The following is a 17,812-nucleotide window of genomic DNA, read 5'->3' as shown; positions in this document are numbered from 1 at the left end:
TGGAAACATTCAAATGCATTTCATGGGACAAACGTGTACTACAGTCATCAGCAGCCAGACTGTATAGAACTGAGAAGAGCAGACTGCTTGTAATCCCTCACATTTTCTTTGCCCATACAGGAATTTGGTAGTTCAGATACTTATAAGTACAGGAAATTAAGCAAACATATTTTTTTTACGAGGGTAATGAATTTCCCCGACTTTATCAAACCGGTTGCATATGAGAGTAGAAATTCAGAGAAGGATAGTGGACACGAATCCAGTGTTCCTCTAACAGGCTCTGCAAACACTGCAGCTGTATTCAAACATGAAACAATGACAGATGAGACACCCATATGGGTTTGTTTAGAGCTTCCCCGCTTTTATTTACGGCTTTACAGCCACTTTAATTATTTAATTACCCTCCTCTTTCCCATGATTTATTAACCCATCTTCTCTTCCCACCATGGTTTTCACAGGGACCTTTCAGCAGGATCTGCCTCAGTATGAAGTGGTTCACCCCACTAGAGTGGATGCCAGAGGTCACTTCCTGTCCAACTTCCTGTCTCACCATGCTCGCCGCGTACAGCGGCGGGAAGCCTCAGAGGGACCAGTGGCCGTAGATCGAGTCTTCTACCAGCTGTGGCACGGCGGCCACAGTTTGCACTTTAACCTCACCCTCAACCCACACCTGCTGGCTCCGGGCTTCCTGACGGAGAGGAGGTATGGCGGACTGGATGGGGCCAAGATCCATCCTGCTGGAGCCTCCCAGTGCCATTTCTTAGGTGAGGTGTGGGACGAGGCCACCGGTAAAGGAAGCGCAGCCATAAGTACCTGTGATGGACTGGTGAGTAACTTTTAAAAGATTGAAGTCCAATTGGATGTTGTATCTAAATGCATTTCAAGTTTAACACGGAGGTGTCAGCCACAGCAGGGGGCTGTATTCAGAGCTGAGTTAAGTGATTGTTATGAGCAATTCATATCAAAACTGCAGATTGACCTGAGGGTCTTTTAGACAGCTACACACCCTGGATGTGTTTTCCACCAAACATGGGTGTCTGATGTTATCGGCTATCCAGACTTGGAGCTTAAGAGCATAACTCCAGCCTCAAGATGTACACAGTCTGACAGTTGAAACCACAAATTGTCCCAGTTAAACATGGTATTTGCGAGCAGTGGAGCATATACTGTACAAACGCTCGCATGCAGAACCACCTTCAGGCTTTGCTGTAAACCTTGACTGTATACTTCTACCGTGTAACTGTTGAGGCTGAAGAACAAAGTGACACTCCCTTCAGTGCATTGATTCTGTTCAAAGACTGTTCCTTCAAAATGCATCGAGCCATTCATGTAGCGCTCTGCCTCTGTGATCGCAGGTGTGTGCTCATAAAGGAGCATGTTTTTTAGACCGCTAAGGGAGTGGTCCGCGATCATAGGTGCATTCAGAGAGACTATTTTTAATCTTGTTTTTTTTTTTTTTATTCTCCAAATGCTGCAGTAAAACTGCTCCTCAGTAGGCTGGTCCATGACTATCAAACATGCTGGATTTCCTTGTAGCACACACACACACACAATGGCACTCGCCATTTCTTCGTTTGAATAGCAAATTAATGTGATTATCACAGAGATTGAATAATTCATCTGTTATCTTGATGAATTATTAATCACAACCTCATTTAAAGGTTCTATATACAATATTCAGAGCATTAATATAGCAGCAAACAACTATTTACTATGTAAAGATGTAGAGAAGCTTCTCTGTTCTTTGCTTCAGTAGCCATTACGGCCGTGCATGCATGTTGGTGCATGTGAGTCTCTTTGTTGTTCCCCACTGCTTGTTAATGGCCGCCGCTCTGCACTGCGCTAAGACCGCGGCTACCTCTGATATCGCCCCCGACCCACAGCGTGGCTCTTTGCCCCCCGCTAGGGATGCCTCATACAACCCTAGTTCAAAAAATCCGAACTAGCCCTTTAATTGCCACTCTGAATATGGCACATTGATTATAAAGATTTTTCTGGAAAATAAAATGTATAGCTTCAAGCACACAGAATCCCCGCTGAGACGACCCTTTTTAGTTCTCTGTTCAAACTCGGTCTGCTTGACCTTATTCAGCTGTAGAGGCAACCCCGGTGGGAAATGTATCGAACGCCAGACTCGCATCCTCCTCTTAAAGTAAACAAAGATTGCCTTCAGCGTGTAAGAAAGGAAACGGCCGCTGTAGTCAGTAATAATTCCTTGAGCTTTTGCCTTTCATCAGCACCTTTCTCCAAGAAAACAGGATTCCGATTAACTCGGAGGCTGCTTTATAGTGCACCTGAGGAATTGAATTGTCATGTGAATACAATCTGAATTGCTCGAGGTAAACGTTACTTTGAGATTCTGTCTCGAGAGCATCGTGAACTTCCTGCAGATTTTTATTAAATCCTCCTGCATCTGAACAAAGCTTTGTCGGGTTAAGATCTAAAGACCGTAGAGTCGCTTTCATGTTAGTGTCACGCTCATTCTCCATCGGCTTGCTGGAAATGATCAAATTGAAACGGGTACAGGGGCGCAATAATTCAGCAGCAACCATCTGCACCACCACGTTTGACACCATCCATGTATTCATGTTGTTCAAAGCTTTATCTGCCCTTAACCTGACCAAAGGCAAATATTTTCTCGTCTTTAATCCCTTCTTCTTCTTTTTTTGTGATCTGTCGCCCACTGTGCTGTTTTTCATCTTAGCTGTCAGAACTATAGACACGCCCCCCTGCCTCTATATTCCCTCTGCTACAAGGTTTTATGTGTACGGAGATTTTCTACAGCTCACCGCTGTTGAAACGCGTGTCGTGTCTTTGCTTTGTGAACTTCTACGAAACCATTTCCACCAAACGAAGGTATCGATGACTGCATGTTTTTGCTCACTGCACCCTTCTGGTACTTTAGATGCTTTCTACACATAAAAAAAAATCTCAAAACAAAAGCTGCTCTTGAGAAGTTTGAATCACCTTGCATTAGTTCATACCCGGTTGATATGCAATTGGAGTTTTACAGATCACACGTCTTACCAACTCTAATGTTCGGCTGAATAGTAACCGAACATCTCGACCTTGTCTGCATTCTATCAGCATATATAAAGCTGCAGGATTCACTGCAGAGGCTGGCTGTTGCAATGAGCAGGTGAAGGTTTCCTGTAAACAAAGAAAAGTTACCTTTTTATATTCAGTGTTTCTCACCAAAACTCATTATATGTATCCTTTGGGTCTAACAAACGTGTTGAATTAATTTCCTTCCTCTCACAACATGTGTCATTTCCTTTTAAAGGTATTTCAAACCCTGCATTGTTTATATCCATGTTCACTTTAATCAGTCGACTCTCCTGTCTTTGCTGGCACATCGCTGCACTTCATGGTACATTAAGGCCACCTGTGGATCAGAGGAATAGTGGGAAACCGTTGGCAGGACTGTGTACTAGGACGCATGTGCCAAAGAAAATGGGGACCCACTCGTAAGAAAATTGTCCACGGCGCTGCTAGATGTCAAAAACTCCACAGAGTCCCGTACACACTTTAAAAAATAAGCACTAATCACACTAATTCATGTTTTCAGAGGAGACCAAAAAGTAATCCGACACACAAAAATGAACTTCAAAGGCATTTCGATGGATAATTAATTGTTAATCCTTTGCAGACATTTCCTTTCTGAAGTTTACAACCCATAATCCAACCCACTTCAGCAGACGCATGGTTTCCACATTGGTGGTGCTCTGCCAGCTCTGTGCAGCAGCCGGCTTTGCTGCTTGCTCGTTTTGGGGCTTTTTGGCTTCAGTCTGGTCTGCAGCAAGTGATCATCAGCTAGATTGAAGTCAGCTTGACTGCTGTGGCCAGTTATGACCATTCTTCTGTTTGGTCCTGAAAGACTCCTTGATTTCTTCTTCATGTGGGTTTATTTTAGTCCTAAAGATTATCCGAAGCCTTTGTCAAACCTGAGACGAGCATTAATGTTTGCCTGTGATTAATCAAGTATTACATGTGTGTCCTTGTGGTGGAGGAGTAATGTAAACTGCATCGTGACTGGTTGACATACAGCAGTTTTGTCCTGCTTTCTGTTTTCTCTCTGCACCTTTCTTGTGTGGACTTTTGAAAATGCAGTTGGTTAATTGGAGAAGCTGTACAAGCAAGTGTTGTTAATGAAGTGGCGCGTGTTTGTGTGGGTGTTAATGTTCTAGTACTGGTCTCCATCTGCTTGATCTTTGAAGTCCTAATGAATTCATAAAAAATGTCACTTTTCACAAATGAATCGGTAAGTGGGGTCATTTCATTGTATCCGGACAAAAGGCACTTAAAGTACGAGTGTATGGGGCTTCAGACCTGCTTAGCTGAAGTATACAGATTATAATTATTCAAACTCAATGTTTTTCAAAAAATTATATAACCTATAAGTCTATTATTGCTTCTGTTGTTACACTGTGGCAGGAGTCATCACACCAATCAAAGAACTACTTTAGCAATTAATGGTCTAAAGAAATACTTATTTTCTTTAATAACTGATTGCTGACATATCTGTGTACAACTAAAGAAGCCTTGTAAGAGATAAAACACACCCTTGTTGATATTTGGCTGCACCTCCCATCCCAACCCTCTGATTACTGAGGAGGTTGGGAATCCATAGATCTAAACTGTTGCGACCCGACATGCTGTTGAGATGCACGTCGGCTCTTTTTGATCCGAACATGCGCATACGTATGTGATGGTGTACAAAGGCAGTTGTCCTCTGATTCTTTATAGTTTCAAAGCAAATATCAACGTGTCAACCAAAGCCTGTGCAATTTTCTCTGTTGCTGAACTCAAAATGTCAAATGGATGTGTTCTCTATTTCTTACTGGAAAGATTGTTGACCTAACCTTATCTTGGAAATATCAGGATTGTGTCATACTAAATGTTTTCTTAAAATACAATAATGTAAGAACTCAATGAGCTACTGGTGGAATACATGTTTTAGAGGTTTTGCTGGTGACGGTGGGGCAGAGACTACTTGGTATTTACAGAGGTTCACAGAACAAACAAACAAACCGTGTAAGGATGAAGGTTATTTACAGAGCAGAGGGCACATGATGGAAAGCAGTCTCAACAACTCAGTCTAAATATTGAATAGAACATTACAGCAATGTATAGTGCAGTGTGAATATAACGGGGAATGTCTTGTTTGCATTTCTCCTGTGTATTTAAGCTGAAAGCATGAGTCAACTGGAGTAAATAATGAATACAAACATAAACATAATGCTGTTTTGCAGATATTGTGAAATCTTGCAAAATTACAAAAAACAAAACATGGGTACAAATGAATGTAATAGAAAAACTACTGGTTACTAAAGGTTTTTATGTGCACAGGTTTTGAGACCGTTTAAAGTTATTTGTTATCACGTGCACAAAATTACAATGAAGCAGTCGTTGAAGATCTTGAGAAATCTTGAATTTCAGGCTCCCTTCAACAATGCTCTATAAATATTAAGGCCTATGTATGAAAATGACACAAGTAAAATGAGAATGTAAGACATGAAATAGTGATATTTCAAATATAGGGCTAAAATATAATCTGACCAGTTTAAAAGAAAAAAACTGAAGAAATGAACTTGAACTAGCTCATTTTTTTGTGAACTTGGCTCCAAATTGTGAACGATGAAGGTGAACTGGTTCATTTGAATCTGTGTGACCTGAACTTTGCGAGCTCTTTCTCAACACTGCTCATAGTGCACTGCATTTTGCCATAGTTATGCACTCAAAATAGCAAGTGTAAGGACAGAAGAGCGCATATTGAGACACGGCAGTCTCGCCTTACTCGACTTTCCCCATGTGTTACTGTACATGTATTCTAGCACCAGCCCTCCTGTCTGTAAGAGTCACGGACTCCCAGTGAAGCTGATGGGAGCAGAAGGTGGACAAGAATTATACATGGGGCAAGGATGGTCAACAGAAAAAAGAGTGGGGCTACTGGAATTTGGTTTTGGCACCATGCCAGCGTGGTTTAGGGTGCGGTTATTTATGTGACATTTGATCTTTCTCCTGGGTCAGTCGCGCCCTGGATGTCTACAGCAAATTTAAGACATCAGGCTGTTTATACTGTTTCACTGGAAGCTTCCAAGTTTTCTTTTTGTGTCCTGGAGACGAATCAGTTTTGTGGGATCCTGGGCCATACTACTACTAACATAACATCAGAAAACTGTAAAATACTGAAGTAAAATAAGCACAAGCACAAGGTGGTTGCTTCAAATGTCTAGTTTAATCCGAACAACAGTCCAAACTCCCAAAATACTCAATGTGCTGCAATATAAACGGCAAACTCTCACATTTAAGAACCTAGAACTACAAATGTTTTGGGAATTTTGCTTTAAATAATGATGTATAACAATTAATTGCTCATCATAATAGTTTGGTAGTTAATGTCTATTGTTGCAGAAGATCAAATAAAATACAGAAAGCACATTGTTTTGCTTGAAAGTGCTGTTGAAATATCAAGATATTATTGTAAATGGCTCTGTAAAAAGACATGAGGAGAACTGACCTACAGCCCTTCTTTTACATCAGACAGGACTGTTCAAGTTGTCCGACGAAGAGTTCTTCATTCACCCTCTGGAGAAGTCGAGCGACGACGCCTCAGGCCCACAGTCCCACGCCATCTACAAACGCCAGGCGTCCCCTCCCTCCCGGAGTCCAGTCGTACAGCCCATCTCAGGGAGACAACCTCTCAACGGTACCTGTGGAATCACAAGTAAGTCACTGTTATTTTCACCACACACACGCATGCACACAAACATGTTTGCACCATTATTAACAAGTTTTTACAATACTTGTTGTTCATTCCTTGAAATTAACTAATAAAATCCAGTCAGATGGCAAACGTGAGACTCAATCAGAGCACTGACTGATAAGAATGAAGCTGACGGTTGACAACATTTTGTTGTCCCTCTCTCTTTAGTCCATCTCCGGCTGATAATCTGCAGAGCAGAGCTCATAATTCTGCTCCTTTAAATTCTGACCCTGAAAATAATTGGAGCATCCTGCAGAGAAAATGTGCTTTGAGTTTGAGAATAATTAGGACTTTGCACAGCGTTTGCCACATGAATCAGTAAAAACAAAAGAAACACCTTTCCTTTCTCTTCCAGACATCAATGCAGGAGTGTGTGTAATACTAAGTGGCAGTTTTAATACTTTTGAAAGAACAAATCAGGCTCAGGTATTAGATTTATTATTTTTTCTATTCAGGCACCTGCTGATGACACTGCTCACAGAAAGAAATAGAAGTACAAAGTATCAGTGTTATTACCATGCGTAGATTGATGGATAGACTGACACATGTAGTTGTGTGTGTGTGTGTGTGTGTGTGTGTGTGTGTGTGTGTGTGTGTGTGTGTGTGTGTGTGTGTGTGTGTGTGTGTGTGTGTGTGTGTGTGTGTGTGTGTGTGTGTGTGTGTGTGTGTGTGTGTGTGTGTGTGTGTGTGTGTGTGTGTGTGTGTGTGTGTGCAATGTCTTAAAGGCTACAGACAGTTATTATTGTGTCGATTTTTAGGTCGCTTTAGGCAGATTATCCCGTCATTTATTCCATGAAACTGATGTTGGCTAAATTGTCAAAGGATGTTGGTTCTGCTTGTGTTCCTCCTTCAAAAACAGGGAAGAACACCATTCTAAGTTAAATTGATTAATTCTCACACCTGCTGTATTAACTTAATATTTTAATAAAAAGAGGAAGAATAATGCTAAAGGCAGAGAGGCTATTGGCAGGTTTTGGGTTCCAAGACAAACAGTTTTTTCACGTTAAAAGTCATAGTTTGTTTCCTATGTTGGCACACAATGTGCCTCAGTAAGAAAGTTTTTAAATGTCCATTTCTGTCCCCAATCTCCAGATCAAAGTTTTGAGTACATTGAGAGGCAGCGGGAGCGGTGGGAGCACCGGCAGCAGGGAAGGAGGAGGAGAATTCGTCAACGCTCAGTCAGCAAGGAGAAGTGGGTGGAAACGCTGGTGGTGGCCGACCCTAAAATGGTGGAGCATCATGGGAGCAAAGCTGTGGAAAGTTACGTCCTGGCTGTCATGAACATTGTAAGTATGTGAGAATAACAATAACAACGTTTCCATGCGTCAAAATCCACGTTGTACGAATTATAGTTTCATTATTAATTTCAAATCTGTTCTTGACCAAAGAAGTTGACGAACACTCGTACGATTTTGTCAACAAATTGATCAGTTGATTTAATCGACATATCTGTCAAATCTTGTGTTTACCAGAGATGTGTTCATAAGTTTCTTAAAAAATACGCCATTCATTATTGAACAAAGCATAAAAAACGACTAATTGACGAAAAAGAAATCCATGTTGACTAAGAGAAAATGACCGATGGACTAGGAGGGGGCAGCCTTACTGGAAACGATGATGCACGTGCCTGAATGCGTGATCACTGTCTAAGACTTTTTAATTAGTTTATCAGTGTCTTCTAGTAACTTCTTCTTCAGGTTTTCTAAATGCTACAAGCAAACGCTTTTTATGTCGGATAATGAGGCCATATCATAGGAAATAGTAATGAATGTGAAGTTGTAGACCACATTTCAGTTTTGTAGCAGGATTAAAAAATCTTCCTGTACAGGAATATGGTTACTTGAATAACCCGTTGAATCTCATTCAGGTTAAAGTTGGTCGTTATTAGTCGATATTATTATGAGTAGCTGAATTACACCGTTAACATTCCAGAAAGGTTTTATAAAGATAAATCCTGCCAGATATTTTGAATGCAGAGTTACAGGATGTTTGACCATCTTCCAGATGTTTTGAATGACCAGATGCTGTTTCAGTTTTCCCATCCTTGTATCCGGTAACACAATGGATGGGTTAAACTCCTCTCATTTAGCCGTTCACAATTAACGTTATTACTGCCACCTAGTTAGGGGTTAAGCAAACTGACTCCTTGTCTGTTATTGATCAGCACATAAGTCATGTCTGGTCTCACCGCAGCTACTGAAAGTGCCATCAGAGGACAGAACATCAGGAAAGGTAATTCACTGACAGAGAAGCCTGCGGATTAACAGGCTTTACAGACAATAATACACAGAGGAAGCGGACATTATTCCTCACATCCTCTCTGTTGTTTTTTTGGGGGGGGGGGGGGGGTCTTCTAGACTCCAGCTTTGAACTTTAAAGCGTGGAATGATTCCGTTTTGTGAAAACGATCTCGCACCGGATCGAGGGAAACAACCTCTTACAACCTCCAAACCATAACTAATGCCATCATCTTCCTCAGCCACCGACTGCTCCATTGTCTCGCCACTGACGCCGTCTTGAAGTTGTCAACTTCACAAGAGGTTCATACTTTTGTATTCTGCTGTGCTGTGTGCACCCAATGTAGCAGCCGGGATAATCAATCTCGGCAGAGAAAAATGCCCTTTTACAAAAATGGCTCCCAACTTCCTTTCACACGGTTATTAATGGTATTCTCTTTGTGATATTTATTACAGCCATATGTCACCAAACAAACGTCACATGGACATAAAGAAAGATGCAGTAGAAACCCATTAAAGCACTGTTTACCCTTCAAGACTGGGTGCAAATGTGCAGCATGTGGGTTGAGAGGAAACGTGTCGCATCAACAGCACATTGTTGCTTTAAATAGCTGCAGCTCTATTTTTATTCACGAGAGAAACAATAGAGAAACATGGACAAAGATAAAAAAAATTGACTGTTGCAAAGTTGATTCAGCTATAAGATGTGCGGCACAAGTTTAAGTGAATGAGTGCCACTATGAGAGACAAAACATTTAGATGAATTAAGTCCTTTATGTGTCGAAGCTGTTCTGTCTGAAGTGCCTCAGTTACACAACTTGTACAGAAGAAGTTTTTCCCGACAACAAGAACAATGAAAACAAAAACACCAGTGTTGCTCTGTGTAGTAACCGAACTGATCAGACTCAAGTGGTTATTTACAAATGCACTTTTTATTGCAGAATAAGGCGCTCTCTTTTACTCCTTGGCAACAATCTGTTGCAGTTTCTAAATTGTATATTTGAGTTTCTCAAACTTTAGCATCATGTCGGCGGAACAGTGAAATACTTGTTGTTCTCTCATTGAACAAGGCATTTGTTGTGTTGAAATATAGTTAGAAGGCTGGAGCCGTATGCATTAGGAAGCATGCTTAGTGAATGAATGACTTTGAAAAATGAACGCCTGCCTGTGCATGAATTATTGTATAGAATTGGGCTATTAAAAGGAAATATTGCGTTGTTATGGACAAGCGTGCCTGTATTTGTGTGTGGATAAAAGATGAGATGATGTGATTATAGTATTTACAGTATTTGTCCCGGGATGATCCATATACCAGGATGCACCTTTTTAAAGTATTCTTTTAATGACCAGTATTGCAAAACAGCATATCCTAGGCACCACAATTTAGCTGACATTGTGGGTCAATTATCTGTTATTATTGTGATGATTGCAGATGATCACAGTTGCAGTTTCCATTGTAAATATTACTGTTTCTGTAGCATGGATCAAGGTGTGCTTGAAAAGAACTAGCAAGAGATGTTTGAACACGGTTTGAAGGCCAAAGTGTCTGCCTCGCTCGAAGGCCGGCCCGAAAATCCTAAATGTGTGTCGGGGTTTAATTTAAACTTAAATACTTGTAAAAGTTGGAGTTTCAGATGCTTTCTAACAATTTGACAAGCATTTTGTTTGAAGCATACTGACGCCTTCAGAGTCGTCCTCTTTCTAGCATCTTTACATTTGCAGTTGCGCAGTTTTCTGTGACTTGACTATGTTAAACCGATCAGAGGCTCATTGCTGTCTGTCTTCATACAACAATGTGTTGTGAACAAATGCTCTTATACTTGAATATAAGAAAATAAATCCAACATACTGCCTCTGTGCCCTGGGAATCAAAGCGAAATGGTGCTTTTATCTGCAACAGCTGGTGTGATTCAGGCTATAATCAGTATATAATGAGACCTTTAAGGTTTGGTGTTAATGATGCTCACAGTCTTGAATCTCATCAGTTCCTTTCACCTTTTGTTTCACGGTTCTCATAGCGTGACCCTGTTCTCCAGTAATAAACCCCTCGCTGCCTCGTGCCCTTAATAAAGCAGAGCTCTAAATTGTCACGTGCCACCTCGGCTCAAGACCATGAGTCATTGTCAAAACAATGGGCTATTTTAGATGCAATTGTTTGTTTGTCACAATTTTCCCACTGTTAAAACCATCCAAGTAAACCATCTTATTTTAAAATAAGTAAATATTTCAGGGTTTATGGGGCCAGTTTCTACATTGTTCCCGTTTGTTGAGCACAGAGAAACTGCAGCGACTCGAAGTAAACTGACTGAAAGGTTATTTGCATAAGATGTGTTGACATTAGTGTAGTGTACTAACACAAAAAATGTAAATGTTTAAACTAGTACAAGCTATAATTATAGTTTTTCCAGCCCTTTAATTGGTGTAGGCATTTTTAATGCTCAATAATTAGCAACAACAAGTGGAATAAATACAGCGACGCTCTAAAAGCTTTGATGTCAAACCTGTGAGGTTGTTTAAGGTTTACATCACCGACTAAAAGGATTCCTTTGAATGACTCGGATCAACTTGTAAATTGATGCTTAAAAGGAATCAACAAATCAAAGGAAGCAAAATATACACAGGACAAGATGTTCCTGAAAAGGAAAATGTTTCATTTGTCTTTTTGAAACACGTTTATGAATGTTGTGTTAAGTTGTAAACATTGGCCTCCTTGACAACAACAGTCCTATTACTCCCAAAGTTTTGACATGATCTATAGTAAAATATATTCTTCCTTTAAAAAAAAAAAAAAAAAAAAAAAGATCAGATTGTTGGGAGTTATAAAAGGAATGTCTTCTTTTCATTTGATTGTTAGTTTTTGTAGATTTATAGCCCAAAGTTTCTACCACACATGACTAGCCGTGGTTTATAAAAAGGCTAATTGTATGAAGCTAATTATCATCAATAATAATAATACAGTATATAATAATTAAATATCAACTGCCTAAATACTGCATAAAGTGTCTCATTAGGATTATTTTATATACCCAATGCCATGGTAGTGAGGTCCAAATGTTTAATGCATTTTTTTGTCTTTTTCAGGTGGCGGGTCTGTTCCTGGATGCCAGTATTGGAAACGCAATCAACATTGTGGTTGTTCGACTCATCCTACTGGAGCAGGAGGAGGTTAAAACTAATTTGTTTATGATAATGAAATGTGGTTAATTTTAAGGAAAAAAACCAACAGGGAATAGGTTTTATACCTCAAAGGCATACTGAGCAGAATGTGTATGTGTGCACTAATAATGTAAGGGACATGCATAGCAGGGCTGTCAATTCAATCAACTATTTGTTATGTTTATATTATGAATGTAACCTGTATACACAGGGCTTTCTGTTTGCAAAATCACATTCATAATAAAGTATACTAAGGTTATTCTAGTTCAAAATATGTTCCTGCTTTTGCATTGTTGGCAGCAGTGAACACTTACCAGATGGAACATAAATCTTTCCTGTATTGTCCTTAGCAGCAGCTGGCAATAAGTTACAGATGTGAATGGAGCAAATAAACAGAACTAAAGCGAATACAACTGTTATACGATTGATAATACTGTCAGGTATCAGGCTAAAAATAAGAAATGTTTTTATGCGTCTTTAGTTATCTTGATAATCATGTTTACAAGTTGAAAATACATGCAGCACAGTACATGCTGTACCATTTCCTGACTTTTGTATGAATGACTGTTATTAGGGCCAATTAAAAGGCTGCAATGAATGCTGCAAGCTTAGATGGTGAGATGTAGCTGCACCTAGAGTACTTATTTAACAGCGTTTGCTGTCAAATAGAGCCTGTATTTTTCTCTTTGCTGTGCACTGTAAACATCCCATTACCTAAACACTTATGGGACACTAGCTGTATTTGTTTGCGTTACGCTCTCCTCCCTTTAACTTAATGTGACATGTGGCTGTGACAGGATGACTTAAAGATTACACACCATGCCGACAACAGCTTGAACAGCTTCTGTAAGTGGCAGAAGAAACTCAACATGAAAGGAGAGGAACACCCGCTGCACCACGATGTCGCAGTTCTGCTCACCAGGTAAATAAATACTCTTTCTCTCAGCCGCACATAATCACGTCGCCGAAGGGAGTCCATTCGCAATTGAAAAGTGAATAATCAAAGCATCATACATTTTTGTCTTTTTCATTTGATATCTAAAAGATGTTAGGTCAGGATGTAGTGAACACTGCAGTTAAAAAAATAATAATGAAATCCCAAATGCCTCAATAGATGAACAGCAGGTATAATAAAAAGGAAAAATCGGTCCAAGACGAGTGGAATCGTCCACCCCTGACTGATTCAGGGTTTTCTTCTTGAACCATTCATGCGTTCACTGACTAATAAACTGCCAGTGTGACAAACAACCATTTCAGACAACATGAGTCATTCATACGGTTTACAGCGACGTGTCCTTCAAACCATTTAAAAAAAAAACATCACGCAGTTTCCAGCACAAAGGGCTGTCATGGACAAAAAAAGCATTTCTCTCAGACACTTGACAAATGCCATTTTCTTTCTTCCAAAGCAGCGTACCGATCTGTTTCAGTATGAAGGGGCAGCTCTTCTAGACAATTCTTCTTTGATAGATTATAAAAAAACATGACTGAAAAAAATAGTTTAGCCTTTTTACCTCTTGAATCTCTTTTTCCCTTAAAGATACAATATAATTCTCATTGCTTAACAATATCTACAAACCCATAGTTGCATCACTTGTTTCAGACAAGTTCCTTAACCAGGGTGCATTTTGTTGTTTATTCCATTTAAATGTTCTTTTAGCTTGTAAATTATATTGATATACCCCTTCCAGTGCGACTCAACTTACTCCGACCAGTTTCTAATTCACAATGAAAATAGACGTGTTGCCTTTCATGTTGAATCAACCGACATCTGACCACACTTTTCACAGGAAGGACATCTGTGCAGCCATCAACATGCCGTGTGAGACGCTGGGTCTGTCCCATGTGGCGGGGATATGTCAGTCGCATCGCAGCTGCAGCATTAGTGAGGACACCGGCCTCCCTTTGGCCTTCACTGTAGCTCACGAGCTGGGACACAAGTAAGGTTTCACTGCCCGCACACACACACACACACACACACACACATCGACACATTATGTTTTGCTTTAGGTTCACATCGTCAAATAATCAGGAGAAAAAAATTCCATTCCAGTTTCAATTCAATAATATAGTTTAAATTATAATTTATATTTAATATTCAACTATCAATATATTTATTGTTTATTCATTCTAACATCCATGGACAATCATACACCTTACTACCACGGCAATGTCCACCTGCTTTGCACAAATGCACAGTGTGCTACACTTTTAACGTTTGACTTAATATTTATGACGTCTGTGTGGGTGAAGTTTGAGAGAATGGGAGAGAGGCAGATGCCATTTTTATCTATATGACTGTCACTGCTTGTTTGACTATCAAAAGGGGTAAAAGACTGAAAGAAAAGCTTAGCAGCTGTCATTCTTATCTGAGACGGTGGGATTATAAGGGTGGGTGCATACAGGAATGATTGTGTCACATTAATTGGTACTGTCTGATTATTTGAAATACAAACGATAAGAATTATCTTTGAGGAAACTGTTCACCCTCATCGTTCCTTGTGGCAAAGCTTGTAGATTGTACATTAACAGCCTTCCAGATTCCCCTTTTAGACAATACTGCAACTAAACTATTGCCTTAGATTTATAAACCACCTTGATTTTGAAAGAGACTAGATGTTACTTTAACTTAAATTTTAAATTTGCTCTCTGTATTTTGATTGGTCACATATAACCACATTGTTTGGAAACATAAATGGAAAAATAAGTGTTTGCCTCAACTGTTCTCAATGCTGAACCCGTGGCTAACTGATGGTGTTGTAATAAGAAGACAAACCATCAGCAGCAGCAGAGCACAGAGACATTGTCTCCTTTAGGCCTACTCCATCAATCCATTTAACAATTCTTCATGCAGTTTGCAATCATAAACCCATTCTCTTCAGACTGACTCACCTCGATAGACTCACTGAAGCTCCAACAGGGCACTGACAGAGTTTGTTTCCAGCATTCATAAGTACAATCGTAGCTTGAAAATGTTTCTTTAAAAAAAACATTTTCATAGTTTTGTTTCTTTCTCATAATTAAACCCAATATACGATACACAATCCAGTAGCATATAGGCCAACTAGCTGCTAAGGGCTTCAGAGAACAAATTAGTGTTTTTTTTTTTATTGGTCTGGGGAAACAGCAGAAAGTTAAGAAAAATGCTTTATTTCACTGTAGGGTTCATGCCAGACATTTATAAACACAATCCTCGCCTGTCAGCGGTAAAAGCGAGCACTTTTAGTGGACGTACAAGATGGTGAGGAGTTGCCCCAAACAATTACTCTACATTGCAGCGTGTTTGCTGCCTGCTGTCTGCAGTGATCTCCCTCATTACTGGACCAAATAAAAAAAGATATATATATATTAGTCACTTAGACACAAAATACCAAAGTTACCCTTCAAAATAGCATCAACAGTTTGTTCACATTTGATTTCTTTTATCAGAGCTGTGCACCGCCAATAGTGTGGCTCGCTATCGCTGCACCCACAGCAAAATATATAAATGTTAAATATTGTAATATAAACATGTACAATAATTGCACTCCATAGACGGATGCATGTATTTGCTTGTCATAACTTTACCTTGAAGTACGTGTTTCATGTTCTACCCACTCACTTTAATTGCCCTCTCTGTGGGATGTGCTTCTATGTCACAGCTTTGGGATTCAGCATGATGGCAACGGTAATGACTGTGAACCAATTGGGAAACGACCTTTCGTCATGTCTCCACAGCTCCTGTACGGCACCTCCCTGCCCAGGTGGTCACGCTGCAGTCGCCAGTATATCACCCGCTTCCTAGAGTGAGTGCCACACATCCCATGTGACTGCACTGCTCACTATATACATATGACTGAGTTTGTGTGTTTTCAGCGTTTAAGGTTTCCTGTACCCGCTTCTCTTTAGATGCATTCATGTGCTGTTAAGCTGTCGAAGGCCGTCCGTTAAATATATACACTATATGTAAGGAAGTAAAAGGAGCCGATATCAGTCGGTGGTGTACATGCATTTTTTTTATTTTGTATATCTGGTCTGGATGATAATTCATATTCACAGTTCTTTGTTTTGATTGATCAATGAGATTTGTCCAAGTCATATAAAATAAGATCAAATAAATTCTTATGTAAGGTAACATTACTTATTAACTAGTGTAATGTTTATAAAGCGATCACTCTTTTAAGGGGTGTGCTTATCCTAGTTTAATTTTATTGTTGTAGACTCTCAGTAAAATATTTACCATATCCTGACCTGAGGGCAGACACACTATCGTGTTCAACCCACAGAGCTCATGAACAACACTGAGCTGCTGTGAACAGCGGTGTTTAGACCCACCGTGGTTTAATTCCATGTTTCTTCAGCTCTTCATTTGACCACTTTACCTGTACATAATGTACTATAAGTATACTGTGTATACTTGTATTTCCTCAGAAATCAAAACAGGCCTGCTAAACTATATTAAATATACGTTGTTTTTTTTTAAAGTTTCAAACAGTTGGCCATGGAGTTAATGTGCTACTAAAAGTATTCGCATGGTAACAAAGAGCTCATAATTAAGGAAATGTCAGCTGCTGCTTCCAAAGACTTGCACTGTGATTCTTCAACAGGATATGTGTTGAACGTCTGAGATATTTCACCGTAGTTGCCCCAGTTCTTCAGCTCCAAGCATCTGGAATTCATTTAGTGGGTGTTCAGCCGCTTGACAGCATTGTGGCTTCTTGACTCAACTGTGGAAAAAAGGGCCGTGGGGCGATATTTAGTCTTGTGGGAGGTTGATTCACAAAGGCCACTGGTTTGTGCGTTTGTGTGTCTGGCCGATGGTAATTAAAAAGGAGACAAGAGAGTTGTCTCAGCACTTAAAAGCACCATTTCCCACACATTTCTTTGTTAAAAATTTGCATCAGTGCAATTGTGAAGTTTGAGTTGGCCGGACTATATTATTAATCGTAATTGCTTGATTGCATTGACTTATATTAATATGTGGTTTTGAGTTTATTACTGCAAATAAGTCTGCTGGAGTCACATGCTGGTTGGAAAAAAAAAAGACAATTGAAATCTGTCTCCAAAAAATAATGTTCCCATTCGACAATTCAATTGAAACTGCGTTTTCAATTATGTTTCGAGGGAAACTTATCTTCTCCCTCAATGATGACGTATCACAAATACATTTCTAATCATTCCCCCGGGAGACCGCTGTTCATGTCGCGTGTGAAACCAGAAGTCCACATTGTCTAAAACTGCGACCGTAATCCTGGAGAGAATACGTTGCACCTCAAGTTGTATGTTGCTGTAATTTTTTTTAGCACACAAGGTTGTTCTGTGAGGCGACAGTGCTACTAAAGAGTACAGATACCAGTCATTTGTTTTTATGTGATCCATAATAACTTGTTACATGAAGGTAAAAAACATTCACAATGGTCTAAATGATAAAGACTAGCCCCTTTTATTGTGATGGAGAGATAAAGCCCACTTCCCGCCCTCCCCCTCTCAGCTGTCGCGTCCACGTCTTTTGACCTCCACGTCAGCTAGCCACTCCAAAACCACTACATCTGCATTGATCATTTCACTGATATTTGTCTTCCCGTCTCATTGCTCTAAATGCCAGCGCCCCCATTTTCTCTGTTTTTATCTCTTCCACTGACTGCAGGACAAGGCTCCTATTGTGAATGGCTTT

The 17,812-nt window shown here is 39.9% G+C and overlaps 1 protein-coding gene across 1 annotated transcript in view; it reads left to right on the top strand.

The window, feature by feature from the left end:
• adamts7 (a disintegrin-like and metallopeptidase (reprolysin type) with thrombospondin type 1 motif, 7) overlaps window positions 1-17,812 on the top strand; it is a 49,129-nt gene that overhangs the window by 2,147 nt on the left and 29,170 nt on the right. The window contains exons 2-8 of the mRNA XM_076078787.1: window positions 459-826; window positions 6,544-6,727; window positions 7,859-8,052; window positions 12,085-12,168; window positions 12,957-13,081; window positions 13,950-14,099; window positions 15,801-15,944. Coding sequence (XP_075934902.1) covers window positions 459-826; window positions 6,544-6,727; window positions 7,859-8,052; window positions 12,085-12,168; window positions 12,957-13,081; window positions 13,950-14,099; window positions 15,801-15,944 — 1,249 coding nt within the window. The remainder of the gene's footprint in view (window positions 1-458; window positions 827-6,543; window positions 6,728-7,858; window positions 8,053-12,084; window positions 12,169-12,956; window positions 13,082-13,949; window positions 14,100-15,800; window positions 15,945-17,812) is intronic.

The sequence above is a fragment of the Anarhichas minor genome, unplaced genomic scaffold (assembly GCF_050575085.1).
Source record: "Anarhichas minor isolate MPS153535 unplaced genomic scaffold, ASM5057508v1 ptg000067l, whole genome shotgun sequence".
Classification (NCBI taxonomy): Eukaryota; Metazoa; Chordata; class Actinopteri; order Perciformes; family Anarhichadidae; genus Anarhichas; species Anarhichas minor.
This window is presented reverse-complemented; position numbering and strand designations above follow the sequence as displayed.